At 47.4% G+C, this 17,205-nt stretch overlaps 1 protein-coding gene across 2 annotated transcripts in view; it reads left to right on the top strand.

Moving 5' to 3' along the window:
* The first annotated feature begins 10 nt into the window (after nucleotides 1–10).
* The window catches only part of Safb (scaffold attachment factor B), a 32,938-nt gene continuing 15,743 nt past the window's right edge, over nucleotides 11–17,205 (top strand). For both annotated transcript variants that reach the window (XM_048341902.1, XM_048341901.1), the window contains exons 1-4: nucleotides 11–222; nucleotides 3,389–3,473; nucleotides 14,316–14,380; nucleotides 14,457–14,663. In XM_048341902.1, the coding sequence (XP_048197859.1) occupies nucleotides 34–222; nucleotides 3,389–3,473; nucleotides 14,316–14,380; nucleotides 14,457–14,663 (546 nt within the window). In that variant the 5' untranslated portion in view covers nucleotides 11–33. The remainder of the gene's footprint in view (nucleotides 223–3,388; nucleotides 3,474–14,315; nucleotides 14,381–14,456; nucleotides 14,664–17,205) is intronic.

Raw genomic sequence — 17,205 nt, 5'->3', positions numbered from 1 at the left:
TGTAAAGTGGGCGGTGGCGTCAGAGTCCCTGGAATGGCGGAGACTCTGTCGGGTTTAGGAGATTCGGGTGCGGCGGGAGCAGCGTCTCTGAGCTCCGCTTCGTCGGAGGCCGGGACGCGGCGGCTCAGCGACCTCCGGGTGATTGACCTGCGGGCGGAGCTGAGGAAGCGGAACCTGGACTCGAGCGGTAACAAGAGCTTTTTGATGGAGCGGCTGAGAAAGGTGCGGCCAGGTGCCTGGAGGTGGGGCCGGGTGGGCTCGGGGTCGCGAGTCTCCTCCGGGCCGGCTCGGCTCGGGCGAGCTCCGCGCGGCCCGGCGCCGGCGTCTCCCGGATCGTCCCCGACCTCGGGGACTGACACGAGCCCGGCGGGGCCCGGGTTCAAATCCTAGCGCCGCGCGCCGGCGAGGAAAGTGGGGAGGGGGAAGAAGTAAGCCAATAAGGAACGGGGCGCGGACGGGAGAGGCGGCCGCTGTCCGCAGCTCCCGGTGACCGCTGACTTCCGCTGCTGCGCCCGGAGCCTCCCCCAGCCCTCCCCTCCTCCAGTAACAGGACGAGGCGCCCCGAAAACAATCTGTCTTGGTGATTGGGATGTTAGGACGAGGCGGCCAAGGTCACACGCTGGATCGCAACCCAGGCCCGGTGCTCCGGGAAGATCCTCGCTGACCGCCCCCCAATCGGGAGGTGCTCGCACCCCAGGAGAGGGTTCCTGTAGACTCGGAAGTAAACACCAGAACGGAGAGATCTATAAAAAGGGATCGTCTCCAATCATTTGGCAGGAATAGCCCGGGGAAAGGGGACGACGTGCGTGAGCCATCAGAGTGTCAGACTGGGTGAGGTCGGACACAGCCTCAGATCGTCCCCAGAGACTGACAGGGTGGACACCACACCCTCCCCGCCCCCAGCCATCTGTCTGCCTTGGGGACCCCAGCTAGCTGGCATGTTTCAATGAGGGTGTGGAAGACCTTTAACCCCTTCAGTGTTTGCTGTTGAAAAAGGAAGATATGGTACTAGTGTAGGGGTTCTAGGATTAGGTGAGGTCACATGGCCATTTTGGCGCTGTTTCCTGGCACATATAAATAAATTGGATTTTCCTAGGGAGGCCACCTTTTGTCATTTGGTGCTCATCACTTTCCTAGGGAAAGAGGTGAAGGGTTCCTTCACAGCATAGAACTGCAGATATGTTCTCTGCACCCCTCTTTGATGTAGGCAGCATTCCCACTTTGTTCCATAAGGATGACTGAACTCTGCTATTCTCCCCCCTCCCCCACATCCCTTCACAGACTCTGGCTGGTGATCTGCTAGGTGCTTCTGCTTCCCACTGCCTGAAGATGGCCTGTGTGTGTGTGCGCCCGTTTGCATGCCTGTGTGGGCGCACCGCCAGTATAGGCTGGCTTTGAACCACAGTCTTTAGAGCTCAGTCTCCTAAGTAACTGAAGACTGCAGGCATGAGCCACTGGGTGCCCTTGAAGATGAGGATTTAGTATAGTGGCTTTTGTGTGTGTGTGTGTGCGTGCATGCGTGTGTTCACGTGTTGGTCCTGGAGCTCAGGGCCTGGTCTCTGTCCCTGAGCTTTTCTGCTCAAAGGCTAGTGCTTTACCACTTGAGCCACAGCTCCACTTCTGGGCTTTTTGGTGTTTAATTGGGGAGGAGAGTCTCTTGGACTTTCCTCCCCAGGCTGGCTTTGAATGCCATACTCAGATCTCAGTCAGCCTCCTGAGTAGATAGGACTATGGGCATGACAAGTCCAGAGGTGATAGGTTTGTGTTTCTTCCCCATAGACAGGTTTCCCTCAGGTGGGACAGGATATTCATCACAAGTAATGTAGAAGGTAGCTGCTGGCAGATGTCCCTGTTCTGAGCCCCTGGGCCTCCCATACACCCAACCAACTGTAGATTATATCCTGTCCCCTCCTCTCCCCAGTTAGCCAACCTATACAAACTTTTCATGTCACTAGGCTTTCCTGTCAGGCTGTGGGCCAGAGGCATATGGCTCTGGAGTGTGAACGTCTCAGAGAGCACTCCTCCTTATTCTTAGAGCTGCTGTCCAGTTATAGACACAAACACCACAAGTCTCTCCCTCTTCTTACACAGGTGGTAGCCCAGTCCTGGTGTATTTTCCAGGTAGAAACCAGGATCAGTGGTGGAGGGATTTGTTGCGGCTGTAAGTTCCAGGTGCTATTCCCTTAGGAAACCCATAACGGGGATATAGATTCAGGGGTGGAATGTTAACAGCCTGGGTCATTACTGTTCTAGTGATGTTTCACAACTGGCTGATGTAAGGACAGTGCTACATTTCCTCCTGGTGGCTTGTATAGGAGGAAGGCTTTGCTTTATGAGGGAACAGAGGAGGGGCCTTGGTGCACATCTCAAGCTGGCCAGCTCCCGACCCTTCTAGATGACATGCACACTGTATGCAGATACAGTCCAATATTTAAATAGAATTGGGGTATACCTTAGTGGTACAACCTTTGTCTCTTCTACTCAAACCTGGGGTTTCCTCCTAGCACCTCAAAAGCTGACAGAAATAGGAGCTCGCCCACTAGCATAGAACAAGAAATCGGGAAGGTTATTGTCACTGAAGTTGAACTTCAAGGCAAGTGTTAGCATGAGAATATAGTCCTTGGCATGATCAGTGCTCATTTGTGAAATGTCTACTTGGTACTAGGCACCTCATACTGAATTTGGAGGTACTGTGCCTATGAGTAGCAAATCCTCAGTGGTTAGGCTTGCCAAGAAATCATTTCAGTACACTGTGAGGCAGGGCCATGAATGGCTGAGGGCAAGATCTCTGGAAGCAGCCGTGGGTGGGTGGGATTGGGACTGAGTGACATCATGTGTCCTGTGCCTGGTTCACAACAGCAGCTCCGCCAGAAGTAGCACTGTCTCTAGACAGGCCCACCTATCCTAGAGAGGACAGCTATTACCACCTTCTCGAAAGGCGTAGTAAATGGCCGATAAAGCGTGAGGTAATCAGCTGTCACTGGAATTCTCTGGAGCCCAGCAGCAGGGTGAGCCAAGTGACTCAGTTTGCTGATTGTTGCTTTACACAGATGGAGATCCTGTGCAGCAGCCTTGATGAATAAAAATAAAGATATTTGCCCTGTAGCCCAGAAGAAAACCTCAGAGCCCTGGCAAGAGAGTAAACAATCAGGCAGGACAGGTATCTGGTGTCTGAGAGTGTCCAGCTCAGTAGCCCCTGTATTTCCTAAATAGGGATTTCTCAACTTACCTGCAGGTTCTGTGAGTCAGGCTGGGTTAGCACTTGTGAACCTGACTAGCTCTCATGCCTTGATCTCCCAAGCAGCTGAGATAACATGTTTTTTTACTCCTGAGCTCAGCTGTGTGCTGATTTTTCAGTTGGTCATCTTTTCTTTCAACTTCTTTTTAGGCAATTGAAGATGAAGGTGGCAATCCTGATGAAATCGAAATTACCTCCGAAGGGAACAAGAAAGCATCAAAAAGATCCAGCAAAGGTAAGAAGGACAGGATGACTTCATGGGTGCTCCTCTCTGGCTGATCTGGACTGAGCTTGGCTGGTCTTGGGACCTGTGGTTGCTGGAATCAGCCTTCAGGGAAGCCTTTACCTACCTCTTAAGATCTCTGCTCTCTGTGGGCTGGGGCAAGGGGGGCATAAGCGCCATTCTCCATTTTGCCCTTGGAATGATCAGCAGTGCTCACTTTTTCAGATCTTTCATTTGAAGTGAATAGACAGGATTTATAACACTTGAGTCTCTCTCTCTCTTTTGTGTTAGTCATGGGGCTTTAATTCTGGGCCTGGGAGCTGTCCCTGAGCGCTTCAGCTCAAGGCTAGCTAGCACTTTGCCACTTGAGGCACAGTGCCACTTCTGGTTTTCTGGTGGTTAAGAGTCTCATGGACTTTCCTGCCCTGGGGTGGCTTTGAACCGAGATCCTCAGATCTCAATCATCTGAGTAGCTAGTATGCCAGGTGTGAGCCACCACACCTGGCACACTTGAGTCTCTTGTTGCTCAGACTTGCAGTGTTACGGGGTTCGAGGGAAGGAAGTCCCCATCCCTCCAAGGGTCCACCACTCAGAGACAGTCTCAGGCAAAAAGATGGATTTATTGGGGAACCAAAAAGTGAACTGACCAGCCAGGAACGCAGCACAGACTCGGGAGCTGCCACCATGACCCCAAGCAGTCCTCAAGTTGGGGTTTATAAAGGTAAAAGCTTAGCACAGATGTAGGGGCTTGACACAGGGGGTAGAGCAAGTAACAAGTTACACAAGCCATTTACAGAAGCAGAATTTTGGGGTCCGGTTGATCTAATCTACTCCCCCCAACATTTCCTACCATGTTTTCCTAATCAAGATGGAGTCAGCTCTGCTCCCTACAACAGCAGGAAATAACTTCCCTGTAAATACTATGTGACCAATACAGTTGTCACCTTTCTTTCCCAAAGTAAAAGCAATGTACCATGGCACTTGAATGACCCTTTCCATCTGACCCACTTTTCCCACTGCCTCCTTAGGGCCTCTGCTTGTGCACTCCGCCCACCTGTCTTTCTATCTTTGCATTCAAAGCAGCCTTGTGCAGGGAAAGACAGCTCCTCTCTTAGATGTTATTACTGAGGATGGGGCTGCATCCTCCTTGTCATCTACCTTCTTGGTTTCCACAGTAACATGAAAGAATCAGGTAGGGCTCCATGTTTGGACTCTTCTGAACTTTCTCTTGATAGTTGAAGGTCTGTTAGAAACGCAAGAAGTAATACATGGTGGGGATTACAATGTTTGGGAGGCAGGCTGGGTTGGGCTGGGCTGGCCATGCTATTTCAGCAGGTTGGAGAACAACCCCAGTGAGCACAATGGGGGAATCCAGTGACTTCTGTAATGCACACACATTAGGCATGTTTGCTTTACTCAAAGAAATGTGTCATGTGAGAGAGTTCTGGAAACTTAACATAAAAGCCCTGGAGGGAAGGTAGAGCATTTGTGTCTTTTGCTTTCGGAACTTCCCTCTTTAGTAAGAACAAATACCTGCACTGAAGTTTTGTAAAACATACTAATTAAGTAAAAAGGAGGCAGCTCACTAGGAAAAGTTGGTACACTTCCCAGATTGTATGAATCCCATTTTCTGCAAGTGAATATGTGGGTGTGCAATATGCACTTGTGTGTATCTATCTTTCATTTCTTTAAGAAAAGTTCGTAATGCTGGATGCCAGTGACTCACATCTAGGATTATCCTAGCTATTGAGGAAGTTGAGATCTGAGGATCCCTGTTTGAAGCTTTTAAGCAGACTAATTATTTCATTAACCAGCAAAAATAGGGAAGTAAAGGTGGGGCTCTGAAGATAGACAGCTATCCTTAAGAGAAAAAAACTAAGCCAGTACCTCCCCCCCAAAATGAATAAATAAATGTTAGTCTCGCTATACAAAATCTTGTATAATTTGCTATTTATTGTTCAGTATAGCAAGAATATCTGTCCTTGGTGCCCCAGACAAAATCAATGGCCTTTGCTTTCCTTCAGTGCCCCTACAGCCAAGACAGCAGGCTTCCCAGTCAATCTGTTGCTTGCTGGGCTGCTGGCCTTTCTTCCAGTTCTCCTTGCTGTGAACCGTGGATTCTTCTGGGAAGTTAAAGCAGTATTTCTGTTGTATGTGTTGGCTTTCTCTGAGCCTGGACTGCACTGTGTGCCTGGACTCCAGTGATGCCCCTGCCTTGGTTGGCCTCCTGAGTAACTGAGGAAACACATACCACCAGCACCTGTGAAGGGGAATATGTCTTTTCTGATATATTCGGGATATATAGATATTCAAATAATACCTATATAATTTGGATTTATGAGTTAAAGGGCATGCCCTTTTTTCTCAGCTACTAAAGAATAGTTCTAAAACAGATGGTGCTGATTAATATCCCTACACTGGTTGATCTGCAGTGCCTGGTTCTGTGTGTGTGTGTGTGTGTGTGTGTGTGCGCGCGCGCGCGTGCGTGTGCTGGTCCTGGGGCTTGAACACAGGACCTGGATGCTGATCTCCAGTCTTTTCTGCTCAAGGCTAGTGCACTTGGGCCATACCTCCCCGTCTGGCTTTTTGCTGGTTAATTGGAATGTCATGGACTTTCCTAACCAGGCTGGCTTCGAACCTGCAATCCTCAGATCTCAACCTCCTGAGTAGGTAAGATTATTGTCATGAGCTAACAGCACCTGGACCTAGTTCTTTAAACCCTCACTAATCACTGCTTGCTTTTTCTGTTGACGGTACTGGGGTTTGAACTGAGAGCCTTGAACTAGAAGGCAGCTGTTCTATTGCCTGAGGCACAGCCTAAGCCCCAGTGCTCACTACCTTTAAGAAGCATTTCCTTTGTTCATCTGAACTTCCATAGACAAAATTTCATTTTTACTTCAGAGAGGACAGGTATTGTCTGAGTTGTTACCTCTTGCCCTTTGCCTGCTTTTCCACTGGGCTCTGTTTTAGCCTTGATAAGGGCTCTGTAAAGCACGTTGGGGCATTTATCAGCTGATTTGTATTTTGGTCATTGGAATCTTCCGTCTCTTCTAAGGGCAATCTTCCGTCTCTTCTAAGGGCAGTACTGTCCGCTATTATTGCATATTGATACCTGGACTGGATTTGAACCGTGATCCTCAGGTCTCAACCTTCTGATTACAGGCATGAGGCTATAAAGGTTGGCTGTATATTGTCCTCTAAAAGTGTCTTTTCTTTGAAATTATAAAAAGTAGCATAGTCTTTTGGTTTTTATTATACTTTTAGATATTTAGCATAGTCTTGTGTTTTTATTTTACTTTTGGTATTTTAGCTTGGGGCTGTTAAGTAGGAACCAGTTCTTGGCATAAAAAAAATTGTCCCGGCAGGGAATGTGGCTTTGTGGTCGAGTGCTTGCCTAGCATGTGTGAAGCCCTGGATTCGATTCCTCAGTCCTACATACATACACAGAAAAAAACTAGAAGTGGTGATATGGCTCAAGTGGTAGAGGGCTAGCCTTAAACAAAAGAAGCTTAGCAACAGTCCCTAGGCCCTGAGTTCAAGCCCCAGGATGGGCAAAAACAAAAACAAAAAAACCTGGTTTCTAGAATGTCATGGACCAACCATGCAGTGTAAACTCTTTTTTTTTGGCGGGGGGGGGGGGGGGGCAGTCCTGGGGCTTGGACTCAGAGCCTGAGCACTGTCCCTGGCTTCTTTTTGCTCAAGTCTAGCACTCTGCCACTTGAGCCACAGTGCCACTTCTGGCCGTTTTCTGTATATGCGGTGCTGGGGAATCGAACCCAGGGCCTCATGTATGCGAGGCAAGCACTCTTGCCACTAGGCCATATCCCCAGCTCCCATGCAGTGTAAACTCTTGTGACTGTGGGCCCAACCCACTGGGAATAACTAGTTGTATTTGGGAATGTAATTGTGTTTTAAGTAAAATCTTACCAGTAGGCTTTTTTAAAAAAGAAATCAAGATGTTAATAACTGGGGCTGGGGATATGGCCTAGTGGCAAGAGTGCTTGCCTCGTATACATGAGGCCCTGGGTTCAATTCCCCAGCACCACATATACAGAAAAATGGCCAGAAGTGGCGCTGTGGCTCAAGTGGCAGAGTGCTAGCCTTGAGCAAAAAGAAGCCAGGGACAGTGCTCAGGCCCTGAGTCCAAGCCCCAGGTCTGGCCAAAAAAAAAAAAAAAAAAAAAGATGTTAATAACTGAAAGTAGTGACCTGTTTAATGAATGAATTTAGAATAGTTTCAAAGGCTGGAAAGTAAGTCCCAAGTACATAAGTGAGGCACCGTCTTAAATAATTGCAAGCTGAGTGTGTTTCCCTATAGTGGCATGGAGACAGTGTTGTCTGGGTGGTTGAGAATAGAACTGAGGATGCCAAGTGGACTCGTTTGCTTTTCAAGTACCAAAAAGTGCTGTGCCTGCTGGGCAAGGCTTCGCTTCCACATTTCCCTGTGTACAGCAAAATTTCCAAGAATCGCACAAGAGATTCCCATATATTCTTGGAGATTGTTGTCATTTACTATGTTACTCCTCCTCCTCCCACTTCTCCCTTCCCCCTCCAGAAAGGACTGTTGGATAATAAGTTACAAGACATGAACTCTTTCCCTACACACTACGGTATTAACCTAAAAGCAAGAATGTCATGTAACCACAGTTTTGTAAGTCAAAATGTTACCATTGAGCTGGAGTGGAGCTGTTCTCCTAGCATGTGTGATGACTAGAGGACCATCTCTACACACACACACACACACACACACACATCCATATACGCAAAACAAGTAAACTTGTCACTTCAATACTGTTGCCTGATCTCAGACATTTAGATTTAGTCATTTGTTCCAGTAATGATCATGTTCTTTATAGCTAGGAATAAAGTCATGAATGGCATTCTGTTGACATGTGTCCTTTGTTTTTTTGAATCAGGAGCACTTTCTCTTTTTATGTGTGTGTGCCAATTCTAGAGCTTGAACTGAGGACCTGGATGCTGTCTCCAATCTTCAGAAGCTCAAGGCTAGTGCTCTACCACAGTTCCACTTCTGGCTTTTTTGGTAGTTAATGAGAGTCTCATAAGACTTTCCTGCCAGGGCTGGCTTCAAACCTTAATCCTCAGATCTTAGCCTCCTAGTTGCTAGGATTATGGGTGTAAGCCACCTGTGTTGGGTTTTAACTTTTTTTTTTTAATTGAGAAGCCTTCTGATTGCTGATTGCTAGGCACTACTTAAGCCACAGCCCAGCCTTTTGTTGTTTATACTAGGGCTAGAATTCAGAGCCTGGTGCTTGCTAAGCAGCTGCTGTTTTGTTGTTTTGGGCTTTTGTTGTTGTTGTTGTTGGTCATGGGCCTAGGCACTGTCTCTCAGCTCCTTCTGCTGAAGTCTAATGCTCTACCACTTTGAGCCACAATGCCACTTCTGCTTTTCTGATGCCTAATTGGAGATAAGAGTCTCATGGACTTTCCTGGCTTTGAACCATGATCCTCAGATCTCAAGCCTCCTAAGTAGCTAGAATTATAGGCATGAGCCATTGGAGCCCAGGTCAGTTGTTGTATTTTTAAGCCATACTTCCAGCTTTTATTTGTGCTAGTTATTTGAAATAGGGTGCTTCCTGCCTGAGTGTATGTGCCTGGACCACAATCTGCCTATTTTAAGCTTCCTTTTGTAGCTGGAATGATAGTCACCATGCCCATCTATGTGTTCAGAAAGGGTCTCAAACTTTTCTCTCCAGGCTGGCCTCAAACTTTAGTTCCTCTATGATCAACCTTCTGAGTACCTTGGATTACATCTGTGAGCCACTAGTGCCAGCCCAACATTGCTTTGTGTGTGTGTGCTAGGCCTGGGTGATGTCCCTGAGCTTTTGTGCTCTAGACTAGCACTGTACTACTTGTACAGCTCCACTTCCAGCTTTTTGGTGATTAATTGGAAATAAGTCTCACAAATTTTCCTGCATAGGATGGCTTTTGACCAGGATCTTCAGATCTCAGCCTCCCAAGTAACTGGGATTACAGACATGACACTGGTATCTAGCAGTATATTGCTGTTTTTGAAGACTACAGATGACTTATTTTGTAACCTGTTTTTCAAATTTTGACTTTTTTTCCCCCCATGATTATATTCAAGCCACACACTTTTGGTAAAATTAGTAGCAGGTAGGTCTGGAGTGTGGCACAGTGGCAGAGCACTTGCCTAATATGCATAGAGTTCCATCTCTAGCACTGCCATAAAAGTGGCGGAAAGAAACAGCACAAGTGTTATGGTCTCAGTGTGTCCTGTTGAGGGCATATATTGTGTCAGGTAGAGTCATGACTGGCTATGTTGCGTGACTTAGTGCTACTGGTCAGGTTTTTCCACTGCTGAGTTGTTACCTTCCCCTTAGAATTGTGGCATGGAGAAGATAGGTAGAGACTGAGGTCACGTCCTGTCTTTCCTCTGCTGCTTTCCACACCCACTCATTCTTGTCCAGTCCCTATACTGTCTGCTGACTAACACCCCTCCCCCCCTTTTTTTTTCTGGTGAGATGCTTGGTTATCTGCCTTTAGGAATAGCTCTGTCCTGTACACACATTTTTATTCCACTCATTAGAGTGTAAGCTTGTGATATGTCCATGGGGCTGGCTGATCATGCTGCTTTTGTGTCGCTCCCATGTTTCTGTGTTGTTCATGGACCATGACTTGACTTCCTGGCACAAGCCTGTGCTCTGGTCTCCTCCCCAGAATCAACACTTCTTCCCAGTGCTCTGGTTCCTTGTGCGCACTGTTATTAGGCTGGCCTCTGTGGCCATACCTGTAATTCTAGCCTGAGGCAGATAGCTGATGCCAGATAGTTGAGAGTTTGGGCGTGATCTCCATCATAAACCCTGTTCCAAAAAGAGAGGTGCTAGAGATGTGTATATTGGAAACCATGGTGTGCACACTTGAGATGTGGCCTGAGTTTGTAAGGTCTGTGAGCCAGATGTTAAGGCAATCAGAAGTCAACCAGGGACATCATGAGAAGTAGGAGGAAATAAGGCCCTGGCTAATAGGAATAGTCTACCACCTAGCTTGATAGCTACTTACACTTGTTAATCACATGATCTCCTGTGGTCTTTACTAGTTTGTTTGCAGGCTAGACATGGAAACCCATGGCCTTGTGTTTGCTAAGCAACTATTCTAACCACTTAGCCACATTCCCAGCCATCTCCTGGAGTTTGGAAGTGTGAGTTATTTAACTTGAGAAATCAGTGACTTAAGGTAGTGCTAGGGGCTGGGAAGATGGCCTAGTGGCAAGAGTGCTCGCCTTGTACACATGAAGCACTGGGTTTGAGTCCTTAGCACCATATATATAGAAAAAGCTAGATGTGGCTCTGTGGCTTAAGAGCTAGAGTGGTAGCCTTGAGCAAAAAGAAGCCAGGGACAGTGCTCAGGCCCTGAGTTCAAGCTCCGACTGGCAAAAAAAAAAAAAAAAAGGTAGTGCTAAATGAGTAAGTGCTGGTGGCTCTCGCTTGCAACCTAATTACTCAGGAGGCTAAGATATATGAAGATTACAGTTCAAAGTCAATCTGGGCAGGAAAGTTCATGCAACTCTTACCTCCAGTTTAATACCCAAAAAACCAGAAGCGGAGCTGTGGCTCAGTGGTAGAGTGCTAAGTTTGAGCAAAAAAAAAAAAAGCTCAAGGACAGAACCTAGCCCCAAATTTAAGCTTCAGGACCAGTGCGTGCACGTGCACACGCGCACACACACACGTAGTACCAAATGGTATCTTTAACTGGGTACAGGCTCATACCACCTGTTATCCCAGCCATACTGGATGCTGAAGCAGGAGATTTGCTTGAACAAGGGCTGTGAAACCAAATTCCCTTTTTTTTTTTTCTGGTTGGTTGTGGGGCTTGAACTCTGGGCTTGGGCACTGTCCCTGAGCTCTTTAGTGCAAGGCTAGCGCTCTGCCACTTGAGCCACAGTACCACTTCCAGTTTTCTGGTGGTTAATTGGAGATAAGAAGCTCACAAGTGTTTCCTGCCCAGGCTAGCTCTGAACCATAAGCCCCTCAGATCTCAGCCTCCTTAGTAGCTAGGATTACAGGCTTGAGCCACTGGTGCCCAACTCCAAATTCCGTTTCTTAAAAAGCAAATGAATTTGTTTTTATGTATTATGCATGTGGGACTACATTTTAAATAGTAAACTATAGGGAAACAGTCAAGAGCTGTGATACAGTGTGGGCTAGGTTTACTAGAGCTGGTGACTTCATTTCAAAAAGTTGTCAGTTCACTGGGCTGGGAATGTTGCTTAGCAATAATGCTTGCCTAGCATGCATGAAGCCCTGGGTTCAGTTCCTCAGCACCACATACACAGAAAAAGCCAGAAGTGGCACTGTGGCTCAAGAGGTAGAGTGCTAGCCTTGAGCAAAAGGAAGCCAGGGACAATATTCAGGCCCTGAATTCAAGCCCCAGGACTAGCCAAAACAAAAACAAAAACTTGTCAGTTCTCCCCAAACTAACCTTAGAAGAAACTGTAGGCCAGGTGTGGGATGGACCTGTAATTCTAGTGTTCACATGGCCGAGGTGGGAGAATTGCAAGTCCTAGGCACGTTCTAGACAGGACCTACAAGAAATTGGGCTTGTTGCCCAATGGTGGGAAAAGAAAAACATGATATGAATGGTAAGATTTGGGATTTTAATCTCTTGTGGTTCCAACCCCAGTACTGTAATACATCTTATACAGTTAACAACGTAATTTGTGACTACAGGGAAACTAGTAATCTAATTTCCTGTTAGGAAAGTGGCTTTTCCTAAAAAGGCTTTTTCTGAGCTCGATGCCTACCCTAGACCATTCAGGAATCTGAGCACCAGCCCTGTGTTTTGAACAGTACCACTGAGTCAGAGCTGTGCTGTGCTGTGCCGTGCCATGCCATGCCAGGACACGGTTTTTACAGTGCGTCTCATGTTTTCATGTAAGCCACTTTTTTCTTCAGTCCAGAAGCTTCATGCTGGCCATGGCTTACTCATGCTTTCTGTTTTTGCATCAGTCTCAATACTTCTTCTACAGTTCTGTATTTGCTGTCACTTATGTGAAAGCAAAGGCGGATGTCTCTGTCAGTGCTATTTGTGTGACAGTGCTGGTGCGCATGCCCTCTGTGGCTCCAGAAGAGAATGTAAATGCTGCAGAATGAGTGGTGTACTAGGAAGAAAACTTGGGGGTGGGCGAGGACAGTATACCTGGTCATTTTCTTGTTACAGAATCAGTGTTGTTGTCTTAACACTTTGTGTGCCTGCACTTTCTTTTCTTTTCTTTTTTTTTTAATACTGGAGTTTGAACCTAGGACCTTGTGCTTTCTAGGCAGGTACTCCACCAATTCATTTATTCCATCATCCCTGGATTTTGTGTGTGTTGGTGTGTGCGTGCATGCATGCACCTGATCTGATGCTTGAACTCAGGGCCTGAGCACTCAGCCTGGGCTCAAGGCTGGCATTCTACCACTTGAATCACAGCTCCAGTTCCAGCTTTTTTTGGTGGTTAATTGGAGATAAGACTCTCACGGACTTTCCTGCCCAGGCTTGCTTTGAACCTGATCCTCAGATCTTGGCCTCCTGAGTAGCTAGGATTATAGGCATGAACCACTAGTATCCTGCACTGCGGGTTACTTTTTTAATGATGTTCCTGGCATACCTGTGAGTGTGCCTGGACTATGATCCTCCATTCTGTGCTTCCTGCAGTAGCTGGGATGACAGGCACACCACCATGCTCAACTGTGGTGAAGTGGAATGTCAGCTTTTCTGCCCAGGCCAACCTGGAAATGCAGTCTTACCAAACTTAGCCTTCCATGTAGCTGGGATGATAAGCATGTACCATTGCACCCAGCCTTTTTACATATAATTTTTTTTCACCTTTAATTACTGATTTCTTTGTACGATACACTGAAGTTAAGCCATACCTTCTAATGCCGTGGGTTTGTTTGTTTTAATCTCAGTAATAAGAAACCAGTGGAATAGAATAGAAACAATATGGAGTCCAAACTCACATAGGAATATAACACTAAGACTAACACTTTGAATTATGGGAATTATTTAGTGCATGGACTTGGGAAATCAGTTGTAATCTATGAAAAATTGACAGTCATTGCTGCAGTGAAAACCCCAAAAAGAGTTGGGTGCCAGTGGCTAATGCCTGTGATCTTAGCTACTCAGGAGGCTGGGAACTGAGGATGTGGCCACAGCAGGAGGCAGGCTGTGTCTTGTATGATGGAGAGCTAGCTCTAGGTACTAGGGCATTCCGTTAGTTTTGTTAATTTCCCTTATGCTTTTTAGCATTGTAGGAGGGAAACTTGCCATTTTCTCAACCGACTTTCTGCTTTTCTTACTCAGTATAGAGAGGTTATGATTCCACAGGCCAGGTTCAGGTTATGATGCATCTTGATTGATGTTACCCTCATGTGTGTAGAGTTTTTTTGTTTGTTTATTTTGTTTTGCCAGTCCTGGGGCTTGAACTCAGGGACTGAGCACTGTCCCTGGCTTCATTTTGCTCAAGGCTAGTACTCTATCTCTTGAGCCACAGTGCCATGTCCAGCTTTTTCTCTTAATGTCGTACTAAGGAATCGAACCCAGAGCTTCATGCATGATAGGCAAGCACTCTACTGCTAAGCCACATTCCCAACCCCCCTCATGTGTTTTAATCAGGTGATCTTTTCCTACTAACTGTAGTGGACCAGTGGGCCCACCCTCCTCAGCTGTCTTCATACCTTCTGTTTGCAGAGCTACTGCCAGGTGCCTGTGCACTGCAGTCTCTGGGCTCCTCCTAAGGGTGGAGCCCTAATGGTGCTCAGGCCTATACTAATGCAGGTGGCTGCTTCTAGGAAACACAGGGCTCTTAACTCCCTGCCTGTGCTTCTTTCCTTAGGGCGGAAAGCCGAAGAGGAGGGTGTGGAAGATAACGGGCTGGAGGACAACTCTGGAGATGGTCAGGTAGGTGCTGGCCGATGGGGGTGGGGGAGGGGTGTTGGTGGATCAGCACCTGAAGGTTTTCCTCGTGTTACTCCAGGAGGATGTGGAAACTAGTTTGGAGAACTTGCAGGACATCGACATGATGGACATCAGTGTTCTAGATGAAGCCGAAATTGACAACGGCAGCGTTGCTGACTGTGTGGAAGAGGAAGATGCCGACAACCTCCCAGAGTCGCTGTGTGACAACAGAGAGCTGGCAGAGGGGGAGATGAGAGAGCTTCCAGAGCAGCTTCAAGAACATGCTGTAGGTAACTCGGCAGTGAAAGCATAGGTCCCAGCCATCCCAGAGGACTATGCGGAGATAATCACAGGCAGGAGAAGGTGGTTCATGAGGAGGTTTATTAGTGGGGCCATAGTTCCCACGGGAGAGGGAGCTACATGGTGTCTGCACCTTATCCAGGTGGCAGCTTCTCTCTCTGGGGGTAAAGGGGAAGTAGGTATGTAGTGAGTAGGAGTGAAGTAGGTATGTAGTGAGTAGGAGTGGCTCATTAGATATGGGTGGATCTGGGGGCTAGTGGGAGGAGCTGAGGACCTAAGGCTAGGGAAATACTAACAGGCAGTGTGTCTAAAAAGGACGTTGACTGTCAGCCACCTGTCTGGGACGTGATTTCTTAGAGTAGGTGAATTGGAGGCGTTGTTTGCATTGGACACACAGCACAGGCTTTCAGGATCACGCCCTTCTCATGGCAAATGAGTCTGCTGCAGGGGCTTCAGATACCTTGAAAATACTGAACTAGAGAGAGACGGATAGGAAGTTGTTGGTATTCTCTATAGTCAGCCTTTGGTCCTAACCTTGACATTGAATTGTAATATGGAGGTCAAATCTGGCCAGCGCCATCATTAGCCACATGGCGAGTTGTACCATCTGGCATCTTGTGTTAATGGGTGTGCCTGGATTCCTAGAGGAAAGAAAGCCCAATCCCCAGGTGATGGATGTTCCTGAATTCCAAGAGACCAGGGTGGGCACTTGGCCTATAGGCTACTGAGCCTGTCATTCAAGTGCTTGGGACTGTGAGCTTCCTGTGACTCTGACCATGACCCTATTTAGGGTCAGGCCAGGGCTGGGAATATGGCCTAGTGGCAAGAGTGCTTGCCTCGTATACATGAAGCCCTGGGTTCAATTCCCCAGCATCACATGTATAGAAAATGGCCAGAAGTGGCGCTGTGGCTCAAGTGGCAGAGTGCTAGCCTTGAGCAGAAAGAAGCCAGGGACAGTGCTCAGGCCCTGAGTCCAAGGCCCATGACTGGCCAAAAAAAAAAAAATAGGGTCAGGCCAGCTCAGGTGCCATTATGGCATGCTACATGCCTCCGTGCTCGCGTCCTGTGTCCTGTCTCTGGTCACCATGGCATAGGGACTGGGGATATGGCCTAGTGGCAAGAGTGCTTGCCTCCTATACATGAGGCCCTGGGTTCGATTCCCCAGCACCACATATATAGAAAATGGCCAGAAGTGGCACTGTGGCTCAAGTGGCAGAGTGCTAGCCTTGAGCAAAAAGAAGCCAGGGACAGTGCTCAGGCCCTGAGTCCAAGCCCCAGGACTGGCCAAAAAAATTAAAATAAAAGACCATGGCATCCCAAGTCAGCTCTCCTTTAGAGCTGATTGGTTTGTTGGTATGGTTTTTGTTCTTTCTTCTCTCTCTGCCTGTTTTTTGATAGTGTGAAGTGTGTTTATGTGCTGTAGGCCTTTGTAACAACTGGCTGCCTGCAGACTGCTAATGTTCTAATAAAACTCAAAGATTCGATCCTTCAATATGTGGCTTCTGGGATAATTTACCTATATAACAGTATGGACTTTGCTTTCTTCATGCTAGAAACACCAAATTGTAAGAGTAGAATGTGTTGTGTGTTAGGCTCTATCTGCTAGGCATAAGGCATTATGTTCTATGAGCCTTTTGACAACAGGAGGACATAGAGACTTTGCAGAGCTGAAGAGAGACAAAGGTTTCCAGGTAGCACAGTGACAAGAGCAGCCAATCCTGAGTCCCTGCACCTGACCCCTGCTGCCCTAGCTTGTCTGGGCCTTGGTGACTGTTAGCAGAGGTGTGACAGGGAGAGATGAAGGTGGAAGTGGAGTGGTCAGTCTGGGCACTCTGGTGGTTTGTGGGGGCTGGGCTTGGTCTCCAGGGCCTCTGCTATGCCTTCTTGTGCCCCTGTCCTTCGACCTCAGCCTTCTCCCTGTGTGGTCTTGAACTCCACTTGGAGTGAATTGTTTTTTTTAATTTTTTGTTTTTTTTTTGGCTAGTCCTGGGGCTTGGACTCAGGGCCTGAGCACTGTCCCTGGCTTCTTTTTTGCTCAAGGCTAGCACTCTGCCACTTGAGCCACAGCGCCACTTCTGGCTGTTTTTTCTGTATATGTGGTGCTGGGGAATTGAACCCAGGGCCTCATGTATACGAGACAAGCACTCTTGCCACTAGGCCATACCCCCAGCCCCTGGAGTGAATTGTTTTTTAATTGATTTGCGACATGGGCAAGAGCCCTTCTGACAAAAGTAGGGTGTGAAGCCATTTTTATCTTTCAGTGTGTCATTCACCTGTTTCTAACCAGCATTATCAAAATGCCTTCACTAAGGAGGCTTCACACCTTGCTATGTGACTTTGGGCAAGTTACCCGTTTGGGACCTCCTTTATAAGGGAAATAGGTTTGAGAAGGATTAAATGAGTGTTTATCACAGCATAAGAAAAGCCAACAGAGTGTCTGTCCCATGTCTTTGTGTGTACAGTGACAAAGCATATCAGGGCAAGCCATTGGAGCACGTTCCAGAGGCAGAGCCCACCCTAGAGAGTGG

This window comes from Perognathus longimembris, chromosome 3 (assembly GCF_023159225.1).
Source record: "Perognathus longimembris pacificus isolate PPM17 chromosome 3, ASM2315922v1, whole genome shotgun sequence".
Classification (NCBI taxonomy): Eukaryota; Metazoa; Chordata; class Mammalia; order Rodentia; family Heteromyidae; genus Perognathus; species Perognathus longimembris.
This window is presented reverse-complemented; position numbering and strand designations above follow the sequence as displayed.